Genomic DNA, 15,311 nt, shown 5'->3' with positions numbered 1-15,311 from the left:
CCACAGGCTCTGCTGGGTCTCCAGCTTGGTGACTACAGATAATGGAACTCTCAGCTTCCATAACTGTGTGAGCCAATTCCTCATAGTAAGCCTCTTTTTACATATATCTCTATCTCCTATTGGTTCTGTTTCTCTGGAGAATCCTAATGAATACCTACTTAATATCAAGAAGCAGCCCTGCCACTTATCCACCTGTGATATCATCCCAAGAAGTGTAAAACCTCTATGTGTCTCATTAGGCAAAACCTTCAGGTAGTATGTAACGCCCTCATACATTTTTTCTTGGCTATTGCTTACTTTCAAAGCAAACTGTCACACAGGATCCTGTTTACTTTCTCAAAAGGCTGTTCTCTCTTCTTTGCGTCTTCTGTGAAGGCATAATGCCAAATTGTACAGATATGATCATGCCCACAGCAACAATCCAAGCCTCATAAATAAAGGATAATTATAACCTTAGTCCAGAAACAAACAGCTGGACGTGAGCTCTGCAAAAATCAGAACCTTCTTCCAAAACCAGAATAAAACTGCTTCACAGAGAGACAGCAAGGTGCGTTTTAAGGATTCCCTAGAAACTATTCAATTTCAATAAAGCCCTTTTCAAAAAATCCTTTAGAGAAGGACTTTTTCCTTTTACTCTTTGGGATCTAATTTTTGTTAATAAATGTCAACCTTTTTAGGAAAGAATAATTTCAGTATATCCATTAGTGAGTAAGTTACTTAACACGGATAGGAAAAAATAAGACTTATAGACTAACATACTAATTCACCAAGAAGAAAATACCTTCAACCCACAAATCACAGGATTTACTTGTCAGAACTGCATAGTCTATTTTAGTATTTTCAAAAGCTAACATCTGACCTTCAATGACTGGTACATCTGTAGCAATAAAAGTACCCCACATATGCGTTTTTAATACTATATGCGACAAGACAAAGATCTTGCTTGATTTTTCTTGTTAACAACAGTAGAAAGGGGGATGGGGTTATTAGGAGTATCAGCTATCCACTTAACAGAAGACGAATTTGAATGGGAGAACAAACTCTCACCTTATGCATTTGATGCATGCCTTCCTGTGGGAAGTCTGTGGACCCCATCGTGGGCATAGGATGGGAGACACTTGGAGGTCCAGGACTTGGCCCCATCATGCTGTGGACGGAACCTGGGGATGGTCCTGGTCCTGGACTAGGTCCAAGAATTGGCCCAGGGGAAGGCCCCGGCCCCGGCGACGGCCCTGGGTGGGGCATCGCACCAGGGTCTGTGGGCGTGGACATCTACTTCTCCTGTCTCTGCCAGTCAGTAGAGTAACGCTAAGTTGAAAAGCAGAAAAAAGAGAGGCATGTTTTAAACATGATGTTAAGATCAGAATAAAACAGTTGTTAGCATTTGATGGTGCCATTTCTGTAACAAACATCAAACAGAACTGCCCTGCCTGGTCCAGATGTTTGAGTGAGTGTGATATATATCCGTCTGCCCTAGTCTTTATGAAGACCACTTGTTTAAAAAAACACATACTCTAAATGATTCCCCAGAAAGATATAAATCATCTAAGATACAAAAAGACTCACTGGAGAAACTCAAATTTAACACATAAGCAGAATTCTAAACAAGTTTGAAATTTATTACTGCAGTCAACAGATGCTCTCCATTACTTACGGGTTTGGACACCTTACAAGTCATTAACCCCCCCAAAGCCATTAAAATACAGAACCCTTTAAAAAGTATCCAACCAAAACTCATTTTCATAAGTGAGTGGGCATTCAGAACTTCAAGGTAGTTAAACAGGGAAAAATACAATCTTCTAATTTGGGAATGGAAGAGGAGCCCCAATCGTGAAAAAAGCAAAAGCTATAGGAATCAAACAAATATGGGTTCAAATACTCATATATGTAGTTATTAGTTATGTCATTTAATGTTTCTTCTTTTGAGATTTCAATGCAAAGACACGTGTGGAAAACACAGCTGTATTCCCAGCACAACAAACAGCCACCCTTATTTAGCATTATTTCCCCCACAAACTACACTATACCAGAAGTGATCAGGAGGGACAGAGTTTAAAATGTGATCCTCCTGCCAGCTAATTAATTGAAGCAGAGACCCCTCAGACAGTTAAAACCAGGGATTTGTCCCAGACTTGGCTCTAGTCAAGAATCCTTGAGAGAAGTCATCCATGACTACTGGATCAGAGCTCACCACAGACGTGGTGTGGAAATTCTGGTTCTACAATTTCAGCAGAACAATATTCCACCACCCACACTCTAAGGCTTCTTGGCATCCCCACTGGAACTGCCTCATAGTGTGGGTACAACTGCATCTTGGATATGGGCCAGAATGAGTAAATAAGCTGTTTTTCAGATTCTGATAGAGATCAATGATCCCAGCCAGATCGCTGAATACCACTAGCAACAGCAATTGTTCTATATTATGTTGTTACCTTGGAGGCACACACCTGTACATGCAGGAACTTTTTGCTGTCAACCTCACAAAATACAGAACGAGATACCCTAAGTGACTTGCTTACCCATTGTTTAGTGGCAGAGATGGAATGAGACTGTGGTAGCCTTATCGCCATCGCAGGGCTCGTTACCCACAGTGGAATGACGGGGTGGAGGGCCAGTATAAAAAACACATTCTTTCCATTCCTGGCGACCCATCACTCTCCCTGAATCTCTAGAGTATGAGGGCCACAAAGGCAGGGCATGCTAAATTTCCCTTGCACGCTCCCAGCACATCAACCGGCATGTACTCATAGCTCAAAAACTATCTGATGAATCAACTGTAGAGGAAATTTCAAGGGCCAACTATTAATAAAATCAATTTTTTAAGTTTTAACCTTATTTTAATTGTTTATATTTTTAGAGACAGTCTCTCTCTATTACCTAGGCTGGAAGACAGTAGAGAGATCATGGCTCACCGCAACCTCAAACTCCTGAGCTCAAGTGATCCTCCCCCACCAGCCTCCCAAGTAGCTAGGACTACAGGCAGCGCCACCATGCCAAGCTAATTGTTTTATATTTTGTAAAGACAGAGTCTCACTATGTTGCCCAGGCTGGTCTTTAACTTCTAGCCTCAAGTGATCCTCCCACCTTGGCCTCCCAAACTGCTGGGATTACGGGTGTTAGCCACTGTGGCCGGCTCCAGTTAATTTTATAAATAAAAACCACAGAGTGAGTGTTTGAAGTGTGTTTCCATAAAGAAATCTTTAAAGTGTAGGCAAGAATTTAGGCCATTTTGACAAACAAATTAGAGCTAAAACAGGAAGCGGTCAAAGGCTACTTCAGAGTAATCATAAGCAGGGGAGCAAGACAGGACTCAGGGAACCCAGTACAAGTGGCTTTGAAACAACAGGGGAGCCTCAACAGTGAATCACAGCCTTGAATTCACTGCAGAGCCCAATGTTATTATTTATTCTTTGTGATGAATAAAGCAGACGGAAGTAACTTTTTTTTTTTTTTGCTTTCCCCCACCTCATGCAGGTTCAGTCAGCATTTTAAATTTAGGAACCTGACGTCAACTCAGGGGTACTACAAGTTATAATGCTCTTTCATGTATATCAGCACACTAACACACCCTTTTATTTTTTAGTGAATAAACGGAAATTGCTTACTTCCTGTTATGGTTTACATTGATATCAGCTTCAATAGGTATTAAATACCACGAGTTTGAACAATGAAGATACAAATACTGAAGTTAGTGAGGCTGATATTCCTACTTTTAATATAACTGACATGTATTAAATATGAAATTCTAATATATATTAGCCTATAACGCTACTTTCCACATGTATTATCACCTCCACCTGGGAATGTCAGAATGTTGTAATTACTCATATATGGTCCCATAAAAATGCTCTTCATTATTTTGTTAAAGGAAACTATTAAAAACGTCTTAGAGGCAGAAACATGTTAGAAGGGAAATGGAAAATTACGGGCATATAATTGGAATGTTAATATAGGAACATGTTATATAGGAAACTATTTAATAAGAAGAGAACCCTCGGATGCCTGGAATTCAATGAATGTGTGTGGCTCAGACTAACAGTACAGTTCAACAAATGAAGAAATGTGCCCTGTGCCCTATAACTAATGAATGGCAGAGATCTGGACTCTTCACGGAACTTGATGTGATATTCACTGATGTCCCACTGGGAGCTTAGAGAGCCAGGTTCTGGTCTCAGGGTCACCACCAACTCTGGGGCCCTGGGAAAAGTGCCTTTTCTCTGGGGTCTTGACTTCTCTAGGCTCAGGATAGGAGTATCTCAAAGGTCCCTTTCAGCTGTCCATCCATGACTTGATGTCTGCTGCCTCCAGAGCACCTTGAACGCTTCATCCAAACTTGTGTGTTGGAAAGTCCACTGACGGACTTCCAAGGCAAAATCAGGGCTGCCCTAGGATCTGCTGTGGCTACCATCACCCAAGTATGCCCAAGGGAGGACTCTTAAAGACGCGTCCTACAATCCTGGCCTCTTGTTCTTCCTCTTCATTTCAGGTGGCAACTTCATTTTACAGTTCAAATATATAGTTAAACTTTCCCATAGTATGAAGAAACCTGGGGAAATAAATTACAAAAAGGTGCTAGTCTCAAGTAGTCTCAAGTAGCACATCATTACTAAGTTAGTATGGTTAAGGTTTAAAGTACAGTACTGGCCAAATCTGCTTCTCCTTCACCAGCCCTGCCGGTATCCCCTGTGCTCTCTGCCCCTTTCTTCTCCAAAGCCCTAACTAGACAACAGAGATAGGGTGGTGATGATAGCAGTAAACACAGTGCGGCGGGCTGGAGGAGAGGGCTCAGATGGACTTCACAGGGCGGTGGTAGGTCTGCTCACATAGTAACACTCAAAATCTACTTTCATTTTGTGTTGGGGAAAGGAGGGAGTTTCACGTTGTCACAGAAAAGAACTGCCTGCTCCACTATTATGTGTATGTGTCTAACAACATAATGACAAATAAGTATCTGGGGAGAGGGGGACACAGCAACCTCCCCATACACATGCACTGCTGGTCCCCTATCCTCCCCCAGATCAGGACCCCCTGAGGGCCAAATCACGAGGTTCTTAGGCAAGAACTTCTCAGCGGTATACTCTGTCTTTATTTCATTCTTACTTCCCACATTCCTACCTTCACAACTAGAGAGTGTGTGTTTTTAAAAAGAAGAGGCCCCAGAAGAGCTTCCCAGACCTCCAAACACCACAGTCATCCTCCCTCAGCCCAAGTCTCCATCCTCTGCCTTAGCTGAAAGGCTCAGCCCAGCCATCTGCATATTAAAAGGAGTTCAACTTCATGGAATTTTAAGGGTCACTTCTCCAACCATGACAAAACTCATGTCTTACAGTCTGATTGTAATCAACAGAAACACCAAAGACCACCCCCCACATATGGAGTAATATTTGAACACACCTACATGTGCTTCCTAATAATTCTAGTGACTTGAACTGAAAAGACATTTTGCCACACCCCCATTGAAAAGATACGGGCAGTAAGACAGAAAGGGAAAACACGGCTTGCCCAAAGCAACATCCGCAACAGGAGAGAAACCTCAGGCAGAACCTTTTCTCCCTTGACTCCCAACCCAACACTGAGCTGTTATACGAATCAAGCAAGCCATCCACCAGGATAGAGTTTTCACCAATGTGCAGGGGTAGAAAGTAAAAGACAAAGAAAAAAAATCAGAAACAATGGGAGGGATATATTGCAAAGACTAGGCTTGGCTGTGATCATATATTAACTTACAACAGGCTAGACAAGTAAAGGGAAGCCCTGGAATATGAGATGAAGACAATGCCATAAACTTGTATGATGTTTTACTTACTTATTCCCGCCTATACCGAGTATCTACCAGGTACAAGGCATGCAGGGGGTACAAAAATGAATAGAGGGCTTACCCTGGAACTCTGAAAGTCTGATAGGGAAATAAGACTTGTGTCTAAGTAGCAACAAGAGAAAAATAATGAAATCCTGCAGGACATGGAGGGGTACAGCTAAACTATCCAACACAGTCATAGAGAGGGAAACATTACTTTTAGCTGAGAGGATAAAGGAGAGAAAGGAATTAGGGAAGGTGTAATGGAAAAGGTAGCATTTCAGCGAGGCCCTTAAGTTAAAAAAAAAAAAAAAGTTTCCTAGAAATTTTTGTTTTCTAGTCACAGTTTCGGGAAGCACACCGACCTTGACAATATCTCTTAAATTGCTCTTCACCAAACTTCTTAAGAAAACACAAGGAAATCTTGGATCTCCAGCATATCTTTTTTCACCACTCTCTTTACAGAAAAACTTTGAGGTCCAGGTTAAAGGTGGAATATCAGAAATAAAAGTTAGGTCCAGTCCACATCTCTAAGAATATCCCAGTCTTACTAAAGTATTCTGGCAGTTATGGGAGAACTGCAAGGCTTAGGAGACAGTTAAGGTAAGAGTTCTTTTTATGTCTGTTTGCTGACTCAGAACATCTCACCTGACCTGAAGGGCTGCCTCTTGTTTTCCATGTGGCTTTCTCTAAAAATGAATTGATAATTCACCCACAAGAAGTAGCAACATCTTTATAACTGGGCCTCAACTACTGTTATTCTTAATGGGGAAGCAGTGCAGGGGTAAGGAGAACAGCAATGCAGATAAAGGAAATAAATCTACCCAAAGTATCTTTTTTAGAGGCCAAGGTTGTCGGGATGAGCAGTGAAACATTACCAAGGCCCATGCTGCTTCTTGCTCTGAGCTGTGCAACTTTAAACAATGCACAATGTGATTTGTACCACAGATAAAAATCGCACTCGGTTTTAAAGTTAACATTATAAGTTGCTCCATCAAGACCCTAGAAAATTACTGAAAACATTTCTTCAGCATTCTTGTGATTATTCATGACACTTTGCCATTCGTTTCAAAGTCAAATATGTTTTTTAAAAGTTGTTGAATTAAAACTTTGCTTTCTTCCTTGGGCTTCTGTGAACTCTCCATCTTTCCAATTTTAGTATATGTGCTGCTGAAGTGAGCACCTCTCCATCTTTCAATGAGGGAAACAAATTAGGATGTGTGTGAGCTGCTGCCCTCACTCTAAATAAACTGCCTTGGGAACCGTCCTTGCCCAGAGTCAGACCTGGCAAGGGCTGTGAGGCAGCTTTGTGCACAAGAGAAGATAACAACAAACTCGGCAGCAGCTAATTAGTCCCCCATGAACCCCAGACACTGCCTTAATAGGATCCTGGCTCTTAACATTACCACCCCTACAGATACCATGAGTTGCCATCTCAAAAGAGTCTACCTGTGATACAATTTCATGGCCTCTTCCATGAGGACTGACAATGATCCCACAAAGGAAAAACTGTTTTAAAAGGGAATTCACGAGAAAACCCAAAGCGTTAGGAACCCTTTAGCAAAGCATCCTGTACTCTAGGACTCATGTCCATTGGTAGTTAGTTATAAAGGTAATCACAGATGACCATCACTTTTTAAATTCAGTGGAATCCAAGCTTCTGGGCAATTGGTCAAAACAAAAGCTAACGAACTGAACCAAAAAAAGCCAGTTTCAAATCATGGCACCCTGAAAGGTAGTGTGTCATGTATATTTACACGTACACCTGTCTCTCCTAGGCTAGGCCCTTTTGCAACTCATTTTGGATGTTGATAAGAATCAGCAATAGCCACTTCCTTTTCTGTCTGCCAAGATAAGTTTATTTATACATTAAACATATAAAAAGAAGAGTCTGAAATACATATTTTAAAAGCCTGTGGTTGAAATGGCACCTTTTTACTTAGCAGTAAAACTCAACCATCATAGAAGGAATGAACTAAAGTCATATCATAGGCACTCATTAATGTCAACTGGCCCTTACTTTCATAGCAGCAACAAAAATTCAACAATGAATTCCAAGTTCATTGCAGTTAAAATGGATAATAGCCATTAATGATGTTAAATGACTTTTTAAAAAAATCAACAAATGAGTTCACTTAACCTCTCCGAGTTTCAAGCTCCCTACCTATAAAAGAGGCATAATAGTAGGGGCCTACAACTGCAATTTTAATACGAATCAAATAAAATATGAGACATGAAGACACCCTGTGAGCTGTCATATGCTCGAATTCGTGCCAGGATCCTTCTAAAGCCTTCAATTCCCACTCTGGACTTGAATCCACAATTTGCCAGATTAACCTAAAATACTGCTTTGTTCATGTATTCCCTTGCTCAAAACTTCTGAGACAAGCCTCCAATACAGATTGGATAAAACATTCATGCTGTAGCCTGCAAGTCAAGTCTTTCCACAATCTCTGACTATATCTTCTGAAATTCTCCTCAACTGGAACTTCTTGCTCCAGGCAATCAGGTCAAAACAGGTACATTGGTCTTTCCACGTTCCTTCAGGCCGGGTCTCTGTGATCTGCTGGCTTTCTTCTGATCTGGGATGCTCAGAGGCCACCACCCCCACCTCTGCCCTCTTCCTACAGCCATCTTATCCCACCTCAAAGACCTTATCTATCTCATGTACTCAAGAAAGCTCAGGCTGAGCTGATCTCTCTCTCCGTATCACATGACCCATGCAGTTTAACATTCATTATTTGTATTAAATATGCTATTATAAATATACTATTAAACGTTCAGGTACATTCTTTAAAACACATAAATTCTCAATTACAAATCATCTATTTTTTACAGAATTTTGGACTTTGCTTAATTTTGGACTGTTGCTTTTAGTACAGCACAACAGCAAGCCACAAAATAACTGAATATGTGCAAAGCTATTTATTACATGTCCAGTTCAACAAAGCAAGGGGGAAGATGGGACAGGGCTTTCCTTCTGGACATGCAATTTCCGTGTGTGATAACTCATCTCCCAGTAGAATGGTAAAATCTGAAATATATCACATCAAGTAGGTAAAGAAATATATATAATTATCCTGAACCACAAAAATACATTTTAAGTGCAAACTGATATAGAATTTCCCTTGGATAACCTGTAAGCCAACATGTGACATCCCTTTTTGATTAGAGATTTTTACCATTTTTAAGTAATTTTGACTCCCAAATTCTGAATTTAGTTGTTTTTCTTTTTGTAAAGGAGGGAGTTTCAATTATATTTAATGGTTTTCAAACTTTAAATATTATTTCAACTTCAGTGGGTCCCATTCATCAACTTACAAAAGGGCCAGCCCATATTTAAATTAGGCCAGTTTCTGAAAAGTTTCTAAAACATTAGTGCTTGCATAGATGTAGATGACATATTGGCATAAGATTGATGCTTCAATTGATACTAATCCACGTAAAAATATTGTAGAATATTGTGACTTTTTAAATGTTTCAAATCTTACAGGTACATAGCCAGACTATAATTGTTCAAATATCCTAGAAGTCTTAGCTATGTAATAAAATATCCTAATTCATACTAGGCTTCAATTATATAATAATGTATTAAAAACCCAGAAGTCCAGAAGGCCATTATGTCAGCATTTCAGGGCAAAGTCGTGTATTCCATATCTAAAGCATTATTCCAAATGTATATATTAAGGAGGTGTTTATATCAAACATTCAAAAGACTAGCTATTTTGTTCCCGAATTTCATTGGCTCTATTGTATGTTTTACTGAGGTATAATTATTCAAGCATCTTTGATATCTTTACAAGTTTTATTACTCCTAGCCTCTTTCTAGGAAAAATGCTATACTAACATGGGTAATAAAGTCATAACAAACAGTAAGAAAACTGCAGTTTTGCAAACCCAGGTTGCAAGATTCCATTTAACTTGATAATAAATATCTTAGGCAAATAAATACGCTCTTTTATAATGACTCTGGCAGAACATAGTTTTAGACTCCCATACCCCCTAGAAAGTATAAAGTCACAACTTTCTATATATAAAAAAAAATCACTCCAGGCCTTCCTAAATAAGCTAACAAATAAATTACCACCATGTGTATTTTCTATTCACAACTACTTAGGGAATCACCCATGACTTTAACAATCGGCTAAAGATTAGAGTTCCCTAATAAGAACTCTTCCAAAAATGACAGAAAATTCACATCCTCTATTGGCCAAAAACATCGCCAAAACACAACATTTAAGGGAAAAAACAATTTAGAAGATAATTCTTTTACATTAAAAAGGAGAAATTAGAAATAGCCCCCAAATGTGGCTTTCTTACTAGGGAAATACTCTCAACTGTTCACAAGAAATATAAGAGAAGAGAAATGTAATTCACGTATAGTTTTCTAAGGTAACTCATGCTAAACAACCAATTTGTCCCTATCGTCCCTTAAAATCATCTTGACCAGCAACAGTGAGAATCAAATCTTAAAGTGGTTAAATCAGGACCTACCAACACTCCCTCCACTTGCAAATGCTGGGAAATAGTCCTTAGTATTACATTTGTGATAATTCAATTCTCCTCATGGCTGCATGTCAAGATGTCATAAATAGTGATTTATTATTTCTCTAGAGTATCAAAAAGCTGCTGACCTAGGAGAATTTGACAAAGGCCTTGTTTACAAAGGAAGACTTCTAAAGAGGAAAAAAAAAAAACACACACAGGAAAACACTGGAGAACAGCACCACTTTTATAAGTCTTTTTATCCTCTTGCTCCAATACATAATAAACGTCAAAATATTACAGTAATATAAAAAGTGTCACAATTACCTTTTAGAAAAGGATGAGATACGATTTTATACTGGCCTGTATAATGATTTATCTTAAACTTAAAGCAAAAATTTTTAAAGACTTATCTGCAAAAGTGTTACTTTCTAGTCATACCATGGTCAGGAATACTTTAAACAGAATTCAAGCATTAACAGAGGCACTTATTTTTTTTTTTTTTTTTTTTGGTCAATTCTAAGCCTCAGGTGTTTGTCAAAGCACTTTTCAAGAAACTTGACGAGAAACGCTCAAAAACCACTTTACAAACGAACAAAAGAAAAGATCTAAGGCTGCTTTGAACATGCTCTTGTGGTGAATATTTTCTGTGAAACACCACAGTGCAGTTAGTTCTGATGCTGGGCTGTAACTGATATAAGTCATAAGAGAAAGGCCGGATTGAAGGAAGCCCTCCCTCCTCCCACCCTCTTCAAGGTTTCTGATACCCCACATTCCTCATTCATTTTAAATGTTCTTTACCAAAATGACATCTCTCTGATGCCCCAAAGGTAGAAGGACCTCTGATCTACTGGGCTGTTTTTTATTTTTTATTTTTCCCCTCCTACCGAAATAAGTATCTTTTGGACCTAACAGGTGTCTCTAAATCCCCTCTTTACAATAGCAAACATTTGCACTGTAAGGAAGCATCTGAGGAAAAAAAAGTAAGTCCAGGAGAATAAAAGAGCAATTAGATTCCTAAAAGAAAAAGTGTGTCTCATTTTGCATAACAATGCAGCCACCAGGATTCAAACCTGCCACGCCTCTTAACACTTCACCAGTGTGCTAGAGGTAGCCTGGAAGCATAAAAGTCCAGTGCTGGCCAACAAGCTTCCAGTAGTGGCCCCCCAGGTAGCAGATGGAAAATATCACTGAAAATATTTGAATGCGAATATGTAAGTATACACATACATAGCATTGGGTATGGCTTTTTAAATTATTATTAGCGTTCTCAGTGGTTTCGGAGTCTTTGGTGTTTGGATAGAAATTTTCTGCTACTCAACAGCCAAGCAATGATCTCATTATTTATGCAAGCATTCTGTTCAGATAAGCAACGCACGCAACCAGGTGTAAATTTTAAGTCTTTTGAAATGGAAGTTTGAAATTTAACTCTGCTATTACAAATTTAACAGTTCTGCTATTCCGTAACGCAGAAATGTTAAAACACTCACACACACACACATTCAATGCAGCAAACAAACTGTATCCTTAATGTCTTCCTTGTACATGCCTACATAATGACCAGAAAAGAAACAATGATGACATCTCTCCAAAAAATTACTAGCCCGGGTCCCTTTGCTTTCTCCAAAGCACCAACCTCCATCAGGTCAGGGAGGAGGGAAAAAAAAAAAAAGAGACAACCTTGCAAAACTCACCCAAAAGTTATATAAACAAAGGAGGGGAGAAGCCCAGTCTAGGCTTTGCACCCATGTGCTACTAAAATTACATAACACCCGGTGCAGACATTGAATAAGGAACGGATTCTGCAAACACCCCCACTCCCTCGACTCCCAAGCCTTCCCCATTCCCTTAAAAAATCCAAACGCCTGGCAAAAGCGAGTGGACGACTTCGAATATTTATTTTATTACTGGAGTAAATCCTGCGAGAGTTGGAGGTACGTTTAGGCCCGAAGTTTGAATGTGCAACAGCCCCAGGGTGCAGCGACTCACTCTCCGGACCCGGAGGAGAAAGAACTGACAAGCAACAGCAGCCAGCAAGGCCTTCTCCCCCTCACGGTGCCTCCCGCTGGAAAGTTTTCCACGCAATCGATCGGAGGACAAGGAGCCCACTTCCCCCGCCTGCCTGACTTTGCAGGAAAGGCGAGCCGGGAGACCGGAGGGGGCTGGCAGGGAAAGAACTGGAAAGCTCCGCACACAGCGGGCGGCAGGGCGGCGCAGGCTCCTTACCTGGAGGACGCGGAACAAAAAGGGGCGCGGGGTTCGCGGCGCTTGGGGTGGCGGCGCGGCCAGCGGCCGGGAACCGGTCTCCGCGCCGCAGCCCTAGGCCCGCGCCACAGCCCGCGGCCCGGCCCCCGCCGCCGCCGCTTCCTCTCTCGCGCGCGTCATGTCACGGCGATCAAACATGTCTGTGTGCTGTGTGCGCTTCGCTGCTGTGACTTCCTGATTCTCCGCCGCTCGAGCGCGCACACACACACTCACAGCCACACGCACACGCCACCCCCACCAGCCCTCGCCACCAAACCTCGCCTTGTCCTCCCCGGGCTCCAGGGGAGGGTGCGGGCAGGAACGGCTACCCGAGCCGCTGCTCCAGACGCACTGGCCCCGGCGCGCACAACACACACTCACACTCACGCGCAGACACACTCGCGCGGGCCGGGAGGGCGCGGAGACTCGAGCCGCGGGAGCTCGCCGCCCCCTCCCACCCCTCCACCCTACTTAGCCGCCCTGCCAAACTTTTTTTTTTTTTCCTGCCTGATCCACGTCCAACTTCCCTCCACCCCACCCCACAAGCAGCCCAGCCAGCCCCGCGCTCACCACCATCCGCAGCAAACGGCAACCCAGATAAAAATAATAATGCAATCCAGGCGGCGGAGGCGGAGGCAGAGGCGAGCGATCAGACATTGGCAGAAGGCGATTTCCCCGCGTGTACCGGAAACCGGCCCAAGTGCCCCGGCCAAGGCGCGGGTGTCCCCCGGAGCCCGCACTGCCGGGCCCCGCCCAGCGCGCTGTAACTGCCCCCAGGCTGCGAGGCCTGGTGCGGTGCACCCGGGGCACTGTGCTCAGTGTGCGCCCTGCGGCCGAAGGGCGCCGAGGGGCTGGCGCGCCGGACCGGTTATTTAGGGAAGTGCATCGCGACACCTTTGCAGATGGCATGGCCATGTTTTGCAACGCAAACGGGAGGAGGGAAGACGGCCGGGTGGAGGGGGAAAGCAAAGGAAGGGGTAAACCAGGTTGGGATGGGAATAAAGCAAACTCCTAAGCAGGGAGCGAGAAGGCAGGAGTGCGTGTCATCGCTGGGAGGAGGCTCTTACCAGGTCTCCCCGCCTCCCGCCCTCGCCACCCCCTATTCCCTCCCCACCGCAGCCCTTCCCCTTCCCGGGCGAACGCCACCGCCGCTGCCCGGTGGTGCGCGGGTCCTGTTTGTGACAGTCAGGCAGAGAAGATTATCCGGATCATGGCCTCCCTTGGCCCACAGCCGCCGTAGCTCTCCCGGGTCCCAGCGCGCCCCTAGCACCCGGACGTTCGCAGGCGCCCCACGCCCGCAGCTCCCGCGCCCCTAGCCAGGGGAAGACGCGAGGCAAAAGAACCCAGACACAGGGAGAGGGAGGGCAGGGTCACGGAGCCCGGCAGGCATCTCCGACCTCCTTGGGGGCCTCCTCCTCCCCTCCAGCAGTGCGGCCCGGGCCGGACATCTCGAACTTCAGCACCCGAGCCTGCGCTGCCGCCAGTTACCAGGGGCAGGGACGTCCGCAGCGCCCAGGGCGCAGCGCCCCTGGCAGCCCCTTTGCCTAAAGGCCTGCCTACCAATCAGGGTCCCCATCCCCGCCGGAGGAAACGCAGAAAGTGGAGGTGACACCTCAGATCAGGCACGCACCGGCCCCGCGGCAGTGGCCGCCGCCTCCTCTGCGCGTCAGCTCAGGCTTCTCCCGCTGTGATCCGCTCACGTCTCCGCAGCCGGAGCCCTTTAAACAAGTCCCTGGGAAGCGGGTGGCAGCAGCGTTCGTTGGCGCCCTGCCGCCAGCCTGGGCTCCTCGCCCTCCTTTCCCGTTCCCCTTCCAACTCTTCCGGGGAGGGTCGCTCGGGATGAACAGTAGCGTTTCCATCCTCCTCCCCGGTCCCCCAGCCTTCCCCTCTCCTGCTCGCCACCCCCCACCCCGCCTCGCTTTTAAGGGGATGGGGGGATTGCCACCTGGCCGAATGTGTGTGTTGCAACCTTGAGTTGGCAGCGCATCTCTGACTACCTACTCAGGATCAAGGCTGTGGTGTTTTGGGATTTTTTTCCTCCTTTGCCCCTTGAAGTAGTAATTATTACTGTTATTATTAGAACAGCAAGGTTCGGTTGAAACTTTCTCGTTTCTTCCACCGCCGCCTGGGAGCTGTTAGAGCATTCCACCTGAGGCCCGCGGGGAGGAGGCGGGCTTTTTTTGTTGTGGCGGTTGGCCCGCCTGTTTGTTTTGGTCTCCGTGCATGCACAATAAATAATAATTAGGGTAATAATGAATAATCCCGGGCGAAGGCGGCGCGGAGCCGGAGGGGTTTGCGCGGCGGCTGCAGCGGGGCGGCCGAAGGGAGGGGAAAGAGGAGAAAAGAGTTGTAAGTTATATTTACCTTGCTCGCGAGGAGTGTGCTGGCTCAATCTCTTCCCTCTCTGAGTCACCCAGAGTACAGAAACGGAGGGAGAGAGGACTAGATTATGAATATGACTTCATTGATGACAGCCGTCCCCTCCTCTTCCTAAACTCGGGCTCCGCCCCGCGTCCCACCCTCGCCTCCTCCGCGGGCGCCGGAAGACGCGCCGCAGTTGGCCCCGCGCGCCGCTCCTCCCTGCCCGCCCGGGCGCGGGTTGGCGGGACGCGCCTGTCACTCGCCCAGCTCAGCGACTCCGGGAGCGCGGGGGGAAGAGGGGGCGGTGTGCAAGAATGTGGATCGAGACAGCTCTACTGTATGCGTGGATCCGTGTGTGTCTGCAAGGCGCCGGCTCTCGGGCCGTGTTTGTGCCTGGAGCAGGGAAACTGCGTAGGATGCAGAA

At 44.7% G+C, this 15,311-nt stretch overlaps 1 protein-coding gene across 5 annotated transcripts in view; it reads right to left on the bottom strand.

Annotated features, from left to right (window-relative positions):
- SMARCA2 (SWI/SNF related, matrix associated, actin dependent regulator of chromatin, subfamily a, member 2) overlaps positions 1-14,948 on the bottom strand; it is a 180,284-nt gene extending 165,336 nt beyond the window's left edge. The window contains exons 1-2 of one of the 5 annotated variants that reach the window (XM_017496952.2): positions 14,891-14,948; positions 1,048-1,308 (exon numbers count right to left, since the gene is read on the bottom strand). In XM_017496952.2, the coding sequence (XP_017352441.1) occupies positions 1,048-1,272 (225 nt within the window). In that variant the 5' untranslated portion in view covers positions 1,273-1,308; positions 14,891-14,948. Of the gene's footprint in view, positions 1-1,047; positions 1,309-12,508; positions 12,734-12,803; positions 12,936-13,096; positions 13,380-14,156; positions 14,371-14,890 lie in introns of those variants that run through there. The other 4 variants (XM_037727292.1, XM_017496954.2, XM_017496955.2 and 1 more) reach the window with 4 other exon arrangements.
- Between the last annotated feature and the right edge of the window lie 363 nt (positions 14,949-15,311).

This window comes from Cebus imitator, unplaced genomic scaffold, assembly GCF_001604975.1.
Source record: "Cebus imitator isolate Cc_AM_T3 unplaced genomic scaffold, Cebus_imitator-1.0 Scaffold227, whole genome shotgun sequence".
Lineage (NCBI taxonomy): Eukaryota > Metazoa > Chordata > Mammalia > Primates > Cebidae > Cebus > Cebus imitator.
Note: the sequence above shows the minus strand (reverse complement) of the source record. Positions and strands in the feature narration are given on the sequence as shown.